The sequence below is a fragment of the Pan troglodytes genome, chromosome 15 (assembly GCF_028858775.2).
Source record: "Pan troglodytes isolate AG18354 chromosome 15, NHGRI_mPanTro3-v2.0_pri, whole genome shotgun sequence".
In the NCBI taxonomy this organism is placed as follows: Eukaryota; Metazoa; Chordata; class Mammalia; order Primates; family Hominidae; genus Pan; species Pan troglodytes.
Window position 1 is genome coordinate 65546377 of NC_072413.2, and position 18537 is coordinate 65564913.

Here is an 18537-nt window from a genome sequence, read left to right on the forward strand (position 1 = left end):
TCACTTACAAGTGGGAGCTGGACAATGAGAACACACGGACACAGGGAGGGGAACATACTTAGTGGGGCCTGTCAGGGGATGGTGGCGGTGGGGGAGTATTAGGGAAAAGAGCTAAAGCATGCTGGGATTAATACCTAGGTGATGGGTTGTTAGGTGCAGTAGACCACCATGACACACGTTTACCTATATAAAAACCTGCGCATCTTGCATACGTATCCTGGAACTTAAAAAACAAACAAATTTTTTTTTAAAAAAAGAAACAATAGAGAATTTTTTTAAAATGTGCCCTAAGTTCCAAACAACTGGCTCACAAAAGAGCCCTTGTCGTGTGGCCCCAGTGGCTTCCTCATTATCAATATCCCCAACTTCTGGGGGTGAGATCTTGAGACCCAAGGGTCTCTAAAATGGGTAGGATTCAGAGCAACAGTTTACTGACCCATCTTCTCTTGAACCTCCTTTGCCCCAAAGGTGAAGGGTGGAGGCAAGAGAGGGAACTGTTGGGCACTGATTATATTCCAGGTGTTAAATGCTTATGTTAAGTATTTCATTGATTCTCACAGCAGCCTGAAAGGTAAGTATTATTACCTCCATTTAGAGCAGAGGAAAATGAGTCTCAGAAATGAAGTAACTTGCCCAAGATTTGTTAGCCAGTCACTGCCCCCCACAGGTCTGCCCACCCCCAAAGCCATGCTTTTTCCTGCACATGCCTGGAGGGGGTGGGATGGGCATCATGCTGGGCCCTGAGCTTCCTGAGACCTCTTGTTTCAGGAGAGCCGGATCTATGCTGTGGCCACATCGGGCATGCGGCTCTCAGATGTGTCTCCCAGAAGTAATACTGCATGCTGCGGTGAGTTCCAAGTGAGGCTTGGAGGCACCAAACACCCAAGGTGGGCAGGGTGGGCAAGCGGGGAGGAGAAGACTCCAAGCAACACCCAGGGCCAGGGTTGGCTGGCCTACCCTGTTCCCCTCCCCAGCAGGTGAAGTTCAGGTGAAATCACAGCAAGTCCCACCTAGGAGGGAAAGGGAAGTCGTACAGGTTCAGCCCATCACAGGAAAGTAGCCAGTCACAGAGCTGGAAGGGATCTGAGAGGGGGGCCTCCAGCCCAGCCTCCCACCTGCACAGGCTTCCCTTCTGCAGTGCCAGGGCCGTGGGTGGGAGGAGCCACAAGTGTCCTGATTTACATGAACCCCACTCACTGGCTCCTCTCCAGCCAGCCACCAAATCTCCACAACGAGGGCTGTGGGGTGGTCCCATAGCCGTATGATTTGTAACTCACATCTGCAACAGTGGAACACTGTGCAAGCCTCATGGAGGAGAAAATGGTTAAAGGTAAGGCTTTTGGATTCTTTTGTGAGGGATCCTTTACCACATGGAGATCATGGTCCCCAAAGGGAGTCAAGGGGAGAAGATGAACAGGGCCCTGGCCCCCCTCTTGAGATCTGTCACTGGCCTGCTCCTGGAGGGAATGCCATCTGCCCAGTTCTCTGCTTCCCCCACACCCCTTCCTGGGTTATGCCCTTGAGTAATCTCATTCTTCTCTTCCCTGCTCAGCTTCAAGCCCTCCTGCCCTTGTTTCCCCTGGGTCTTTCTCTGGCCTGGTCTACAAGAATGTCACTGTGCCTGTCTACACAGCACTGAAGGGGGTAAGAAACTGCTGCACAAAGAGGGGGTGTCTCATCAGGAAAGGCCCCTGGCCTCATCATCCAATGACTGGGGCGGGGCTCTAGGGCCAGGCTTCTGCACATGGTGACCCTGCCCAGGGAGCTCAGCCCAGCACGTGTCATTTTGTTTTATTGTTTATTAGGTTATTATAAAAATTCCACATTTACAAAAATGTGAATCAGTATGAACGTGGACAAGGTAAGAAGGTTAAGCTTATGCCCGCTTTACAGCTCTCCCCACCTTTTCTCATGTCTGCCCCACTCCTCAGGTCCCAGAGGGCAGTGGGGCTCCTTCTAGAATTACTGAGGTATATTCCAACTTATATTCCCGTAACGTCACTACATTTTAAAAACAAAAATCAGATAGAATTGCAATATTTTCATACACATTTTTGTCTCTGTTATTGGTTTTTGAATAATAGTAATACTTGATAAAATTTTTTATAGAAGAATAAAAAACCAAAAGTGAAATTTCCTCTCACATCGCTTTTCCCTAATTCCTAAGCCCAGAGGAAGCTATCATGAATGGTTTAGTGTTTATTCAGTAAGGCCTTCTGATGCATTTATAAATATGCAGCACACTCTCACTGTCTCCTGTGTGCACACAAAAGGTGCTCATATACATGTCATTCTATGCCTTGCTTGTTCCCCTAACCACGTGAATAACCACGTGTCAGGTCATCCTTCCCTACCTCCTCCTTTTTATTTTTCCAAGACGGAGTCTGGCTCTGTCGCCAGGCTGGAGTGCAGTGGTGCAACCTTGGCTCACTGCAGCTTCCACCTCCTGGGTTCAAGCGATTCTCCTGCCTCAGCCTCCTGAATGGCTGGAACTACAGGCGCGCACCACCATGCCCAGCTAATTTTTGTATTTTTAGTAGAGACGGGGTTTCACCATGTTGGCCAGGATGGTCTTGAACTCTTGACCTTGTGATCCGCCTGCCTCAGCCTCCCAAAGTGCTGGGATTACAGGCATGAGCCACCATGCCTGGCCCCTACCTCCTCCTTCTATAGGTGTCCAGTACCCTTGGTATCGAAGCACCATAACTATTAATACCTAAAGCTTTCCTCCAATAATAATTTAGGCTGTGTCCCTGTTTTTCTCTAAAATGAATGTTGCCATGAACATCACTGTGCACATATATCTTTGTGAACTTATATCTACATGTGTCTGTAGGACAGAGTTCTAGAGGTGGGATTTCTGGGCAAATTATATACATGTTTTAATTTTTGACAGGTACTGCCAAATTACCTTCTAAAAATGCCTTACACACTAGAGTTTTTTCCCCCATCTTCTCCCCATACTCTCACCAACACTGAGATAGTCAGTCACTTTAAATGTTTGCCAATGGAGATGCAATCATTGATTGTTGCGACGTCCCCACACATTTTTAAAGCTCGCATGGCACACTTAGTCTGTGGTGTAGCTTTCTGGCCCCCTAGTGGCAAGGAGCGAGGGTCACAGTGGGCAGGCATTCAGTCGTGATGGGCAGCTGCTTTGGGGACCACAGAAGATGGTGTGTGGGAAGGGAGGCCTGAGAAGCATGGAGGTCATGACACAGGAGTGAGGCCAGGAGGGACCTTACACTGGACAGTTGTCTGTTCAGAGTCCCGGCTGGGGGTTGGCCACACCATGGGCACTTGGACCAGGAGTGCAAGCTGCAGGGTTGGGAGAGGACTGTTTTGCAGCCTGAGCTGCAGTGAGGGAGGGGCCTGTCTTGCAGAGAGCCACACAGATCAGCAACATGCCCTTTATGGACGAGTCCTCTGGGTCTGACGATGACTGCAGCTCTCAGGCGAGTTTCCGAATCTCGGTCCCCTCCTCTGAGTCCAGGAAGACCAGCGGACTAGGCAGCCCCCGGGCCATCAAGAGAGGTACAGAGAAGGGGAGCAGGGGCAGGGTGCAGCAGCAAGGAGCCCCTCACCTCTTCCCATGGGCACTTGAACATGGGGGTCCCCACTTGATCTGAGCTCGTGACCCCCCAGCAGCTCCACCCCCAGCCCCAGAGACCGGGTCCCGGGTGGGTGGTCAAGGCTCAGCAGCTCCTGGGCTGCGTGAGTCGGGGAGGTGTGGGACCCGGGCCTTGACTCCTCCTCCCTCGGCAAGGCGTCTCCATGTCCTCACTGAGCTCCGAGGGTGACTACGCCATCCCCCCGGACGCCTGCTCACTGGACAGTGACTACTCAGAGCCAGAGCACAAACTGCAGCGCACCTCATCCTACTCCACCGACGGGCTGGGCCTGGGCGGGGTGAGCCGGGAAACAGGCGGGGGCAGGGTGGAAGCAGAATGTCAGCAGAGGCTGCTGGGGCCCTCAGCACAAGACATAGGCAGTAGCTGCCTGAAGTGAGGGGTCCCTAGAGCTGGGGGATGGGGGCAGGGGGCGTGGGCTGGGGGGGTGTACAGTTATGGAGTCAGACACACAGACCCCACAAGGAAGGAAGGAGGGAGCCCAGAGAGCTCCTGGAATACCAGCAATGGCCAGTTAGTGAGAGCCTACTGTGGCCCACCAGGCCCCATGAAGAGTTTTCCATATATGACTTTGTTTTATCACCTGGAATACTAACGCAAGCTAACACTTATTGAACTCTTAGAGGGCACCAGGCACTGTGCTCAGTTTCCAGGCATTGTCTCATTTGTCCTCACAATCCTCTTGGGGTCATTAGCCCATCTTATGGATGAGAAGCCTGAGGCTCCAAGCTGTGCCACTACATGCCAGGGCTAGCATCCACTCCCGATGTAATTCCGCATCCCTCGCCCCACACCTCTCTGCTGCCCCATCATCTCCCTGGCTCCATGACCCTCCAGTCCTGCCTGGCTGATGTGTCCAGGTTGCCCAGACCTGCCTTGCCCTCTCCCTGCTCTGTGCTGCCTGGAATGGTCTTCTTCCTCCTCTCAGTCTTTGAGGGAGAGGCTGAACTATCCTAACAAGGCCAGCTCAGGGCCGGCTCTCTCCTGACGCTCTCCCTGGCCAGGCTCTCCCTCTAGCAGCCCCTGCTCTGCTACCTTCTCATAGTGAGGTCTTCCCCAGCTAGCATGGGAGCCCTTCCTTGGCAGGACCACCCATGTTTTATTTAGTCCTCTCTGAACCATAGCAGGGCATGGTACTCTGAAAATACACTGAGTAGGTACTCAATAATTTTGTATTTAATTGATGACCGAGTAGTGAAGCAGCTGGACCACTTGGACCTGTGTGATGTCTAGGAGCCCTGAGTGATTTACCCGTTCTTCATCTACACCCTTCCACCCCTCAGGAGTCACTGGAGAAGTCGGGCTACCTGCTGAAAATGGGGAGCCAGGTGAAGACGTGGAAGAGGCGCTGGTTTGTCCTGAGACAGGGACAGATTATGTACTACAAGTCCCCGGTGAGAGTCTCCCCGCCCAGCACTGCAGTCAAAAGGTCTCCACATCACACCCTGGAATATGTCAGATGGGACGGAGGAGGGGGAATGTGGCCCAAGGCCAGAGGGCAAAGGTCTGGCAGGTGGGGAGAGGCTTTGAGCCACACTTGGGGACCTAAGCCTGGCCATGAGTTTCAGAATGAAATAGGTTCTCAGAAGGACCCATGTTCCTGATTAAGGTTCCATTTAGCTATAACCAGAATCTAGAATAAGTCACCCATCATAACACAGCCAGAATGCTGGGAATCATGTTTCCCTCGGCTTATGACATGGAGGAAGATCTGAGGGTAAATGAGGTGCTCTGGAAAGGCTCCACATTCAGTGGCTCTCCTCCCCAATACTTTCTTTACAGAGTGATGTCATCCGGAAACCTCAAGGCCAAGTGGATCTGAACTCCCGCTGCCAAATTGTTCGAGGGGAGGGTTCACAGACGTTTCAGGTGAGCACGCTCCTGGCTGCTAGTATTTTAAACAGAAGAGGTGCTGGGTTTGGATATGGCCATGAGTGAGACAAAGATGGGGCCAAATGAGCATGAATGAAAGACTTCAGATCAACATTTGGACGTGATCCTAACTTGTGAGTACAAGAAAGGAAGATGAGACAGAATATGAGAGATGGAGTGAAGGAAGGAGAGACAGGGAGGAAAAGATGAGGAGGAAAAGAAAGGAGGGAGCACTAGGGCAGGCAGAAGGCCAGCCCCTTGGGTTCAGGGACAGGTGCCACCTCGGAGCCAGGTCCTGGTTACTCCATTCTCCCAGCGTGCTGCCCCACCCCCACATCTCGCCCTCCACAGCTCATCTCTGAGAAGAAAACCTACTACCTGACGGCCGATTCACCCAGCCTGCTGGAGGAGTGGATCCGAGTACTCCAGAGCCTGCTGAAGGTGCAGGCCACCGGGCCTCCAGCTCTGCTTCGGGGTGGCACCAAGCCCACCGTGAAGGGCTGGCTGACCAAGGTACAGGGTGGGGCTGATAGGGCAGGAACATGTGCCTCCTGCGAATCAGGGGAGCCAGGATTGGGGTGCCGAGGGTGGTGGGTTCCCCCTTATACGGGGCTCCTTTCTCTGGGAGCCTCCTCACAGTGACTCGCTGGCCAGCCCTCAAATGTGGTCTGGCCACACAAGGTGATGGTGAGTGATTCCCCGGAAACAAATCAGGGTTGTTGGAACAACTATTCTCAAGAAAGAGAAGGGAAGGGACTATCTTGTATCCATTTTGAGGTCATTAAGGGCTGTCACCCACCCCCACCTTATACCTGCCTCAGTGTTAATAGTGGGAGGAAGAGACCTGGGCGAGGTAGGTATGGCTCCTTAAAGACTTAAAGTATCCCAGGCCTGCCCTAAAGACATTTTTGTTAGGGCTCTTCTGGTTGAAAAGAGCAGAGAAGCAGTTGTTAAACCCAAGAAAATGGAAGTTAACAAGGAAGTACATTAGCTAGACCAGAACACCAGCAGGAACCAAAGCGACTTGCACTCAGCAAGCTCAGGGCTGGCAGGCTCGCTGTGTGCCTCTGCTTCTCGTTCAATCTGTTTATGTCATTCTCCTTTGCCCGTGTGCAGCTTCTGTTCCTTCATGATGCATGGTTGCCCAAGGGCTTCAGCCTGCTGTTTTCCCTCCCTCCCTCCCGGCACCCTGACAACTGTGGCTTCTGCCACCTAGCAAGTTCTTCCCATTTTCATATGCCTGGAGGGGACATCTGATTGGCCTGGCTAATCGTTTCATGGCAGGTCATAGGTCACTGAATAGCCCATGATGGCTGGGGTGCCGCAGGGTGTCATAGCACCCTCACTGTGAAAGGGGTGGTTCCATTAGTAGGGAGCCCAAATGGCATCTCCATCTCTCCCATAGGTCAAATCTGTCTCCCTGTGGCTTCTATTTGCCAGTCCTGGATTTACTTCTAGAGTTACCTAGTTCTCATAATGCCAGTTCATTTCTGTCTTACAGGTAAAGCATGGCCACTCCAAGGTGGTCTGGTGCGCTCTTGTTGGGAAAACCTTCTACTACTATCGGAGCCATGAGGACAAGGTACTTCTCAGCCTCCTCACAATACCCACTCTCCTGCTTCCCCCGAAGCACATGACTGCCACTCCATGTCCTGATGAAAGTCCCTACCCCACGTAACCCCACAATAAATACAAAATCAGTTGGCTGGATCCCTCCAGAGTGTGAGATTCTGCCTGTCTGGGTCTCTGGTGCTTCTCCAAGCAAGCCTCATTCTGCTGCCAGCCTGGCTGGGATGCTATAGTTTCCACCTCCCCATCCTGTCATCGGTCCATATCCACGATTCCCAGCTTCACGGAGCCTATGTATTCAGAGAGAGGAGACTCCCTCGTCCCCCACTGGCTCTCCCATTCATGGAAGACTGCTGTCCACAGCGACCCCTGGGCTGCCTGCCTGTGCGGGATGCGCGCATAGAGGAAGTAGATCGATCCTGTGACTCAGACGAGGACTATGAGGCTGGAGGAACCAGACGGTTGCTTTCCTCCCACTGCACCCTGGTGATCCACCCCACAGAGCACAGCCCCACCTACCTCCTCATTGGCACCAAGCATGAAAAGGTAAGGAAGAGGGCTGGGCCTCCAGGGCCAAGCTTGGACCTGTGATTCCGATCTTCCCTTCTCTCTTTCTCCTGAGCTTCCCAAAATTCAAATTTATTTCCTTTTGGACACTTTGGCAACTAATATTCTCTGAATGGGAATATTCCTTTATACTGAATTTATTCCCAGTGACCAACATTGCTTCACTGAGGTCATGTAATAGCATCGCAAATTTGGAAACTTGGGTTCATGTTCACCTGATCCTCAGTCTTTCCAGGTAGCCCTGACTCATGCCAACCAAACTAGCTGAACCCCACATGGGCTTGGCCCCTTCAAGGAGTCCTCCTTGGAGCTCTTGCCTCCACTCTTCCCACCCCGTCCCCATCCGATGGCTTTCCGCCCTCTTCCAGGATACGTGGCTCTACCACCTCACAGTGGCTGCAGGTGGCAGCAGTGCCAAGGTGGGCACTGCCTATGAGCAGCTCATTGGAAAACTGATGGATGGTGAAGGAGATCCAGGTAAGGCAAGGGTGGCCACCACTGCTTGGGTTGGAGGGTAGTGGCTTGGTGACTATTGGTCAAGATCCCAAAGAAAGCAATGTTGTACCGTGAAGCTGTTTTTAAAACATCTAAGCCACAGAGGGGAAGTTCCCATCTAAGCTCCAGGGCCCCTCTGTCTCCAGCTGAGATACTAAGGTGACCACTCTGCATCTGGGGGAGTTTATCTGGGAAGCAGGCTTTCCAGGGACCTGGGTAAATGTTTTACTTGGATCAAGCTGCCCCGTTGCTGGCTGGGCAGAGGGCTGAGGAAAGAAGGTAGCTAGTTAATCTATAGTTAAGAGTTTGTAAATCAACAAGTGAAGCCTAATTGGGATCGGACTAACCTGTTTGGAGTCTTTCTTTTGCTACTGATTATCAGGGCCCTGAGGAACTAATTAATGGCATATACCACACACACCCCTTTACTACTGCTCTGAGGCTTGTTTGTTTCTGACCAATTCATATGCCCCTCCATCCAGACTTGACACAGTAAGAAAGAGGCCTCCCCTGCACACATCCACCTGCACTCAGACACCCACAACCTTGCACACTCACCCCTACTGCCATTCCACGAGAAAGGCCATGCTTATATGAGGGTGCTCATTGCAGTGCCCACCTGTACACCCCACACTCTATGGATGATAAACCCAGCACAACCCAAGTGTCGCAGATAAACCACTATCTTCCCCATAAATTAAAGATGGCGGTGAGTGGGAGATGAGTCCCCTCTCAGTAGTAACTGCCCTTGCTCTCTGGTTCTGTGCTTTGGGCAGATTCACCGCTCTGGAGGCACCCCATGCTGTGCTACAGCAAAGATGGCCTATACGCCTCCCTCACCACCCTGCCCTCTGAGGCCTTGCAGACGGAGGCCCTCAAGCTCTTCAAGGTAAATTGGGGTGGCGGCCAGGCCCACCGCTGGGATACTTGCAATACTTGGGTGGAGAAGACCTGTGCAGTTGGGGACAATCCACAGAGGGATCTGGAGAGGAAGGGAAGGAAACTTCCCAGGGTCCCTATCACTTCCTGGATGGCAGGAATGTAATCCTGTCACTGGGAGGGAAACAGCTCTGGAACGTCATGCACAAGTCCTTGGGAAATGCCAATGAAAACTCTCCCTGGAGGAGCTCCCCTCCTCCTGTAGTTAAGCAGAAAAGGCGAGGTTTATGTTGCTTCTGGACTGAGAGATTCGGACCTATTTTAGCATGTCCTTTGTGAATGTCTGAGTTTTCTGTTTTTGTTTTTGTTTTTTTTAATGAATTTGTCTTGTTTATGTAATGTAATGAGAACATTTTAAAAAGGAAAGCTTCTATCCCAAAGTAGCCCATAGCCCCTTTTAGTAAGCAGAGATGCCCTCCAACAGTAGCAGTGCTCCCTCTTAGAAAGGGCTGTCAGTAAACTTTAACCTCCATGGAGCCCTTGGAAAATGGCCAAGCCGTTGAGTTCTCTGAACCCAGGGGATGCTGGTCTGCCTGTGCTCACTGCTGTTCCCTCCCAGTCCTGCCAGCTCTTCATCAACGTGCCGGTGGAAGCTGCCTCAGTGGACTACCATGTGTCCCTGGCCCAGACCGCACTGCAGGTCTGCCTGGTTCACCCCGAGCTGCAGAGTGAGATCTACTGCCAACTCATGAAGCAGACCAGCTGCCGCCCACCTCAGAAGTACTCCCTCATGCAGGTAGGCATGCCAGGGGTGGAGCAGCTGACAGAAGCTATTGGCAAGGGCTGCCAGGTGGGAAAGGTGGGAGGAGGTGACTGGGCAGGTATACGGTGAGCCCAGCCAGCGGGCAGCCTCTGTGCTCCAAGCTGCATCAGTACGGCTGAGCTGTCTGTGCACAGATGGGTGATTGCATTCTGGACACAGCCTGACCAAGTTGGCCATCCCAGCACCCAGAGCAAGTTGGGGGCTCTGGTTTGGGGAGAGTGCTGAAGGCTCTGTAGCTCAGGGCTATGAGGACAGGTGGTGCTGTAGGCCCAGCACTCACCCCACGCTGTCTGTGTCCCTGGCAGTGCTGGCAGCTCCTCGCTCTGTGTGCTCCACTTTTCCTGCCTCAGCATCACTTCCTCTGGTATGTCAAGCAGCAGCTCCAACGCCATGCAGATCCCAGGTGAGTGAACCTGGCCGTTTCCTCTGCCACTTGAGCACTGCCAACTGCCGCATGAATAAGAGGGATGAGAGGAGTCTAGGGCAGACCAGATCACTCCTGTCCTCTGAAACCGCTCAGTGGTCATGGAGACTTCACCCATTGCCGTGTGCACAAATGGGCACGTGGGGATCTGGGCATGCTTAAGCTTCTCTGCACGCCAATCCATGTATCCACGGATGTACTGTGGCAACTCTCACATGAAGCCACACTGCTCCCAAACTGTCCCCAAGTGCTATTCTGTTGTTATGTCCTCTGGGTTCTGGAAGAAAATATCCATGCCAGCAACCTGCTATATAAAGGTCCTGAATGACAAATTAATGTCCCAGACCAGAGTCTTCAGGGCTTTTCTCACAACCTGCCCCAGCTACAGTTTTGGTCCTGGCTGAGTCTAGATAGGGATCCGGGGTGCCAAAGTGGCAGAGATGAGCAGAGCCCATAATACTCCCCTCTTCCTTCTGTCTTTTTAGAAGTGAAACTGGCCAGTATGCCACCTACTGCCAGCGGGCAGTGGAGCGGACCCTGCGGACCGGGGAGCGGGAAGCCAGGCCGTCGCGCATGGAAGTGGTGTCCATCCTGCTGCGTAACCCCTTCCACCACTCCTTGCCCTTCAGCATCCCCGTGCACTTTACCAACGGGACTTACCAGGTGAGGAGCTGGGCGTGCTCTTTGCCCCGAGTCTTCTCACGTCACCATCCAGAGAATACCCCTGGGCCTTAGGCTCAGGCTTGGCAGATTGTTCACTGTTGCCCCAGAAGTAGATATTATGAACTCACTGCATGAACAGGGAAGCTGAGATGCTGACCAAGAAAGTGGCATAAGAAAGGGCCTCCAAAAGATTGTTGGTAAAGGAGGGACCCAGGTATGCCCAGTTCATTTACAGTGGATAAGCTCACATCCCTCATGCACTGGCCCTTTGTCTGTGAACACAGAAACCAACTTGCTTTGGCCTCTTGTATTTGCCCTTGCTCCTTTCCACCTGCTGTACCCAGACGCCTCCACCAGCCCTAGTGAGCTCCTCTCAGGAAGTTCACTCAGGGATGGAACCCTTCTCCCACCTCAGGTGGTTGGTTTTGACGGCTCTTCCACGGTTGATGAGTTCCTCCAGCGGCTGAACCAGGAGATAGGCATGAGAAAGCCATCCCACTCTGGCTTTGCCCTCTTCACGGACGATCCCTCGGGCAGGGACCTGGAGCACTGCCTGCAGGGAAGTGTCAAGGTGACAGCCTCCCACTAAGCCAGCTGAGCCCCTCCCTGCTCAGGAATATTGGTGGTGGGGAAAGAGCCCATCTGATGGGTGCCTGACTGTTTGGTAGCTCATTTGGTGCTGAGCCCAAGGTGCTGCCCTAGTCAGCATTTCTGTGCCATCCTAAAATGTACCTGGGCAGGGAGAAAAAAGCTGTTGTGTGCCCTTGTCTCTGGAGACAAGATCGCTACACACCTACTTCCCTCGAGTGGCTGTGCAGCGTCCAGAAGAAAAGCCTCTTCTTGGCTTGGTGTAGGGACAGTGAGGCCCCACGAAGCCACTGCCTACACGTGCCCACTCAGAGGCTCACAGCTGTGTGCTTGGACCCCCTGGATGTCAGATGGTACCCAGCACCTCACTTTTACCCTTTCTTTCAGGGCCTATGCCATGCTTATAGGTTGAACCACACTTTTAAAGAGGCAGGTCCTTATGGTGCCCCTATAAGTAAAGGCCGTTGAATGGGATTTAAGATCAATCTTGTATTGTGGTCTGGGATTACTGTCCTGGGGGATAAGTGTGAGAATGTGCTCTAGCACTTTGATGCATATTTGGCTCCAGTGTTTGCTTGTCTTTAACAGGACAAAGGCTTCTATGGTCTTTTAACATTGCCTGGAAAAACTATGCCACATACCTTCTTTGCCAATGTCTGGGCATCTGTGAGGCTTTGTTACATGGTAGCCCTCTGGGCATATTTGTTGAAGAGGAGAATAGCAGTCAGTGGAATGGAAATGGAGCTGGTGATCGAAGGCCATGGGGCTGCCTAGCCTCTGGGGAGGCCCCTCAGCTGGTGACACCAGCAGGGCAGATTTCTTGCTTTATTGCTCACCCTGTCTAGGGTTCCCTCTGTTTGTGAGGGAGCTGCTGCCACCTTGGGTCCAGGAAGCATGAAGTTCCGCAGGTCAGCCTCCTGGTGGGAGGACTTTTCCTTAGTTTTCTTTGCTCTTCTGCTCTGAGTCCAGCCCTGGCTGGACCTTGATCCCTTCTCTCCTTATCAGGAAATTTTCTGACTTTCTTCTTTTGCCTTTTCAAGATCTGTGATGCCATCTCCAAGTGGGAACAAGCCATGAAGGAGCTGCACCCCGGAAAGTCTGAGGGTGGGACACGCGTCGCGAAGCTGATGTACAAGAACAGGTCCTAAGCACTGCACGAGGGTGGGGCCAAACACAAGGGCTGCCACTGGGTGCCAGCTCATCGCCTCCTCGACTAGACAGCCTATCCAGACGGGGGGAGGGACCCACAGATATAACACTGCCTGGCAGTCACTAGCTGGGGTGCAGGCGGGCTCTGCTGCTGATACTCTGTGAAACCCTGGGCAGCTCAGGCCTTCTGTCAGCCTTCCCTGTACTGCGTGTGCGTGTGTGTATATGCACACACACGCGCGCGCACACACACACACACACACACACATCTGCCAAGAAAACAGACCAGACCACCCTGGGCAACATGGCAAAACCCCACCTCTACAAAAAATGCAAAAATTAGCTGGGCATGGTGGCATGTACCTGTAGTCCCAGCTACTCAGGGGGGCTGAGGTGGGAGGATCACTTAAACCTGGGAGGTTGAGGCTGCAGTGAGCTGAGATCATGCCACTGCACTCCAGCCTGGGCAACAGAGTGAGACCCTGCCTCGAAAAAAAGAAAAGAATAGAAAATAGACCAACCTCATGGGATGGCTAAGTGTGTTACTTTATGAGAGTGAAATTTTGTATAAGCACCAGCTAGTTAAAGCTAAAGACTAAGTACCTCCTATACCAATTCCAGGAAATACAGAAGTAGACATCCTGACTTTCTATCAATTTGAGTAAGAAAATCCCATCCCTCCATCTCAGTATGTCTCCAGGCAAATAGTTTCAGTAGTCTCTTGGACTCTTACCTCATCCAGTCCCCTAATCTATAACTCCAGGTACCAGATTTCCGTTACTAAATCCAGTAAGCTTAATGGTATCTTCAGAATGAACCATGCCCTCCTGTTGGTATGAGATCAGCATGACCCTGCATCTGCTCTGTGTCATACTCGGTTATATGTTTCTGGAGGCAATACAAAATAGGCTCATAAATAGTGGGAAAAGAGTACTTTATCTTTTTGGAAATAAAGGTAACAGACCCAGAGAAAGCCCCATCCCTGTTTGGAATCCCTGCTGAGTCCTGGCTTCTTATTCTCTTCTCTGCAGGCTGTACTTTCGCAGTCAAGTCAAAGGGGAGACGGACCGAGAACGGCTGCTCCTTGCCTCTCAAACTAGTAGAGAGATAGTGGCAGGGAGGTTTCCTGTCAACAAGGAATTGGCTCTTGAGATGGCTGTCCTGATGGCCCAGGTAAGGTTCTGTTCAGGAAGCAGGAGGGTCGGGTTGCCAGCTTAGAATGAATGCACCATGCAGCCTGAAACACAGGAGAGATTCTGCAGATCCTGTGGTGCTCAGGAGAGGGCAGCTTTGCCATCTCTGGGATGGAAAGCAGCTGACTTCTACAGATCAGAGCTCCTCACTCACCGCAGATATAGGATGCGTGCAGATGGCTGGACTTGGAATCCAGAGACCTGGGTTTGAGTCCTATATACCTTCCAACTATGAGGTCTTAGCCAAGTCACTTCACTTCTCTATGCTTTAGTTTCCTTCTCAGTATACCAAAATAAAAAATACTTGGCCGGGAGCAGTGGCTCATGCCTGTAATCTCAGCACTTTGCGAGGCCGAGGCGGGCAGATCACCTGAGGTCAGGAGTTCGTGACCAGCCTGACCAGTGAAACCCTGTCTCTACTGAAAAAAATAAAATAAAATAAAATAAAAATAAAAATTAGCTGGGTGTGGTGGTGGGCGCCTGTAATCCCAGCTACTCGGCAGGCTGAGGCAGGAGAATCACTTGTACCTGGGAGGCAGAGGTTGCAGTGAGCCAAGATCATGCCATTGCACTACAGCCTAGGCGACAACAGCAAAACTCTGTCTCAAAACAAAACAAAACAAACAAACAAAAACCTCTGCCAGCCTCCACAGGGTTGTACTAAGTATGATACCTGAATAATTGTATCATGTAATGTATGTGGTAAACTTTATAAACCATCAGACCTTCTAAGTAGAATTAGGAAGAGGAACACACATTCAGACTTGGACTCTCCTTCCCATTATATTTAGAAGGCCATCTTGCCAAAGGTATCTGGGATACCTTCATGACTCCCATAAGAGAGTCTGACACCTACTATATACCCACAAAAATTAAAAATTAAAAATTTTTAAAAAGAATAAGAATCTGGATTTACATGCTGGAAAGGAAGAGGAAACAGTAATAGTTGATCTTTATAAACATCAATAGGAATACTCTCTAGGAGGCCCTGTACTAAGCATATATGCATCCTCCATTGTAGTTTTTATTCCCACCTAATAGATGAGGAAATTGAAGCTCAGAGAGTTTAAGTAACTTGATCAGGGACACAAAGCTGGGATTTGCGCCAGGTGTCCAACTCCAAAGGCCACATTTGGAACACTCTGCTGTACTCTAGGATCTGTAGCATCTTCAATTCTATAGCCCATATTTTTGGACTGGAAGCCAGAATTTCCACATTGTTTTCCCTTGTCGGCTACCAATTAACTGTGTCTTTGGAAAAGGCACTTCACCTCAGCTGCAAAATCAAAGTTGGTCGGTGATCTCTAATATTCGAGGGCCCTAAGTTTGTTTCTCTAGTGTCTATAAAACTTGAGATGAAGCGTTTTTCTAAAGCATTTTTCACATCCACTTGCACCCCACCAATAGGGTAATAAAGAAATGGTTTATTTCACCTCTCAACAGCCCCCACCTGGCCCATCCACCGTCAGATTTTGACTGGTCTCTTCATATGCTTCTACCTCAGGTAGAATATGGGGACTTGGAGAAGCCTGCCCTGCCAGGCCCTGGAGGCACATCCCCTGCCAAGGCTCAGCATCTTCTCCAGCAGGTCCTAGACAGGTTCTACCCCAGGCGCTATAGACATGGGGCCCCCCCTGAACAGCTGAGGTAGGTAGGCTACAAGGTCTTGCAGCAAGTCACTGTGGGGAGGTCTCAGGCCTGGAATGAAGACACGTTGGCACTTCATTGGCACTATTTCTCTCCATCTGCCCACACCAGGCACCTGGCAGATATGTTGACCACAAAATGGGCAACATTGCAAGGATGCTCCCCTCCTGAGTGCATCCGCATCTACCTGACCGTGGCCAGGAAATGGCCTTTCTTTGGTGCTAAACTTTTTGCTGCTCAGGTAAGTGCCAGTGGAAGGAGCTGCCCACACCCTTAGGTGTGTCCCCAACTGCTCATGTTTGAGCCATACCAATTTGCAGCCCCTGCCTCCATACCAGTAACCACCAGAGGTCACTATCCCTCCACCATTTCTGGCCTAGTCCAGCTTTCCACAGTCCAGAGCAGAATTGTGATTGCTTATCTTCATTTGTCCTTTGTTGACTGCCCCAAAAGAAAAGATGTGATCAACTAATTCACACACACAAAGATTCAGACTTGAAATAACAGCCCTCTCAAGAATGCTTTCATTTTTTTTTAAGTTTGAAAGAACAATGTATAACCTAAACAAATACATCTCCACTGGTTTGACATGGCATACAGGGGAATCAAATTACTTAGCCAACAGTTAATTTCACCTCTGTATGAAGGCCAGGTGGCCAACAGTAATTTCAGAAGGAACTTTTCTTCACTGGGTGTCTGTTGTGCATAAACATTATAGATAATTACAGCTCAAAGCTGGGCAGTGATCCTGTTTACTGAAGCCACAGATTGGAAAATGGCCATTCATTCATTCAACAAATAGTTGAGCTCCTACTATGTCCAGTGCTGGTTGTTTGAGGTTATAAGAGGTGAGAAAATCAGACACAGTCCTTGCCTTCCTGGAGCTTCCCATCTAGTGCAGGAGATGTATATTCATCAAATAATCGTATTCATTTTTCTCTCTATGTATTTAATATATATAAGCCATCACAAATGCTATGAAGATGTACAGAGGTGTTATAAAGGCATATAACGGGGACCCACTTGGTCTGGGAGCTCAGGAAAAGCTTCTGAAGAAGGTGCCATGTCCAATGTCTATCTGCCTCCCTTTGGGTTAAGAGAGAGATTTTCTGGATTACCATACTGTAGTCCTGGCAGTGAAAATCAGTCATTACAGGAATGTCCACTAAATAGTCACTTTCTTACTCATAGGGCCTAAAGCTACAGGACTGCATTCTTGCTTTCCTATTTCTTTTACAGCACCTAGGAGATTGGTTGAAGTCAGAAGCACTTCGGCTTGGAGACTATAGGTGGAATGCTGTGTTTCCAAGACTAGGAGAAAACCAGCTGTTCCCCATTCCCCTAACAGAGCAGCTAGGGCTGGCCTCTATTCTGTAGCACAGAGCTTTCCATCCAGTGTGCTGTGGCAGCATGGGTTCTAGGGACACCAAAAGAATGATCACCTCTGCCTTTGAGATGGTTAGTAGGTGGCCAGAGCCCCAAGGCCAAGGGTCTCCTGTCACAAGCAGCCTTGTCTATTTCCTGCATACACTGTACAAATATCATCTTTGTTTTCCAAGATGAGGTGGCTGGAAATCACTGCTTAGCAGATCCCTGGATGTGCCTTCTTTCTCAGAAAGTTCTTATAGTTCAAAATCTCTAACTATGGATATATCTGATGGGTTGTTTCTGTTTCCCCAGCCTGCCCAGCTGTCTTCCAAGGAGAACGCTCTGGTGTGGATTGCTGTGAATGAGGATGGCGTCAGCATCCTGGACCACACCACTATGGTATGAAAGGATGCAGGCTGCTCCCTGACCCCTCCTCTTCCTCAACATGGTCTTTTCTTCTCCTCTGTGGACTCAAAAGCCTGAACCAAGTGACCATGGCTGCCCTACCCCCACTCCTGCCCAAGCACCAGTCCTCTAGTCTAGACACTGCTTGTAGACATTCAAGATGGAGATCTCCAAATTATGACCACTTGGGAGTTCTCCTTTCCTGTGCCTAGAAGAGACAGGGGATGCTGGTTCCTAGCTCAGGGGACAGGTGGAAAGTTTCCCCACAACTGACTGGTTCCTTTCCACAGCAAGTGCACATCACTTACCCCTACTCTTCAGTGACAACCTTTGGTGGCTGCAGGGATGACTTCATGCTTGTGATTAGATCTATCCCAGACAAGAGCTCTGGAAAAAGCCACATTGAGAAGTTGATCTTCCGGATGGCTGCTCCCAAGGTAGGTCTGACAGCTGTTAAAACGTTCTACTCTGGCAAGATGTGGTGGGCTCGGAGCTTAGAAAGGAAACGGGGTTATGCTAGTGCTCTACAAGGGCCCTGCCCAGATAAAATTGTTGGTCTTGTCTGTAATTAGTATTCCAAAGGTTCAGGTGGTGTTGCATCTCTGTATCGATGTTCAGCTAGTAGGTAAAGGGACATATTCGGAGGGAACTAACTCTGGCCTAGCTACTGTTATGCTCTTCACTTTTTCTTTTTTATTCTCTCAAGCCCCAGCATCATGCAGTCCTCAGTTGGGTGCTTACATGCTCTTCTCTTCCTTGCAGCAGGCCTCGAGGCAGGGCAGATTCCTCTTTAAGGTGCTCGCATGTTACCCCTGGGTTCTGCTGACCCAACATTAGCTACAAAGTGGGACAGTCCCACAGTGCTCCCTCTTCCTTGTTGTGGGGAAGACCGCAAAAAGACCTCTTTTGCTTGAATGACTTTGTTCCTACTCAATACAGGAAGTGTTGACCAGCAAAAATAATAATTACAAAGGCTAAGTTCTGATATTTAACTGGAAACCCTTTGTTCTCCTTTTTAATCCTAAAGTTAGCGTTTGCCAAACCTACTCCTCCTTTAATACCACCCCTGCTAAAGGGGAGGATCTCCAGATCCCTTTCTTAAGAAGGCCCCTTCCCTGGTTGTAGAGCTAACCAGAGCAGAACACTGGGCCTCCTTTTCTCAGAAGGGCACTGTGCATCTCAGAGGATCTCCAGACCAACAGGAGCCCACACCACTGGGCCTCTGAACCGCACAGTTATGATTCCCTTTGGATATTTTCTCCCAGG

General features: G+C 50.6%; 1 protein-coding gene across 8 annotated transcripts in view; it reads left to right on the forward strand.

Moving 5' to 3' along the window:
- Positions 1–18537, forward strand: part of PLEKHH1 (pleckstrin homology, MyTH4 and FERM domain containing H1) — a 65531-nt gene that overhangs the window by 35113 nt on the left and 11881 nt on the right. For 4 of the 8 annotated variants that reach the window (XR_008539026.2, XR_001709436.3, XM_016926941.4 and 1 more), the window contains exons 8-28: positions 769–847; positions 1553–1644; positions 3384–3534; positions 3767–3909; positions 4913–5023; positions 5412–5498; positions 5853–6014; positions 7003–7083; positions 7350–7616; positions 8006–8114; positions 8909–9021; positions 9631–9807; positions 10140–10237; positions 10744–10921; positions 11337–11492; positions 12550–12650; positions 13690–13831; positions 15356–15498; positions 15610–15739; positions 17179–17265; positions 17562–17708. Coding sequence is in view for 5 of the 8 variants with exons in the window: in XM_016926941.4 (XP_016782430.2) it covers positions 769–847; positions 1553–1644; positions 3384–3534; positions 3767–3909; positions 4913–5023; positions 5412–5498; positions 5853–6014; positions 7003–7083; positions 7350–7616; positions 8006–8114; positions 8909–9021; positions 9631–9807; positions 10140–10237; positions 10744–10921; positions 11337–11492; positions 12550–12650; positions 13690–13831; positions 15356–15498; positions 15610–15739; positions 17179–17265; positions 17562–17708 (2754 nt within the window). In the remaining 3 variants the exon portion in view is untranslated. Of the gene's footprint in view, positions 1–768; positions 848–1552; positions 1645–3383; positions 3535–3766; positions 3910–4912; positions 5024–5411; positions 5499–5852; positions 6015–7002; positions 7084–7349; positions 7617–8005; positions 8115–8908; positions 9022–9630; positions 9808–10139; positions 10238–10743; positions 10922–11336; positions 11493–12549; positions 12651–13689; positions 13832–15355; positions 15499–15609; positions 15740–17178; positions 17266–17561; positions 17709–18537 lie in introns of those variants that run through there. The other 4 variants (XM_016926943.4, XR_008539028.2, XM_016926944.4 and 1 more) reach the window with 4 other exon arrangements.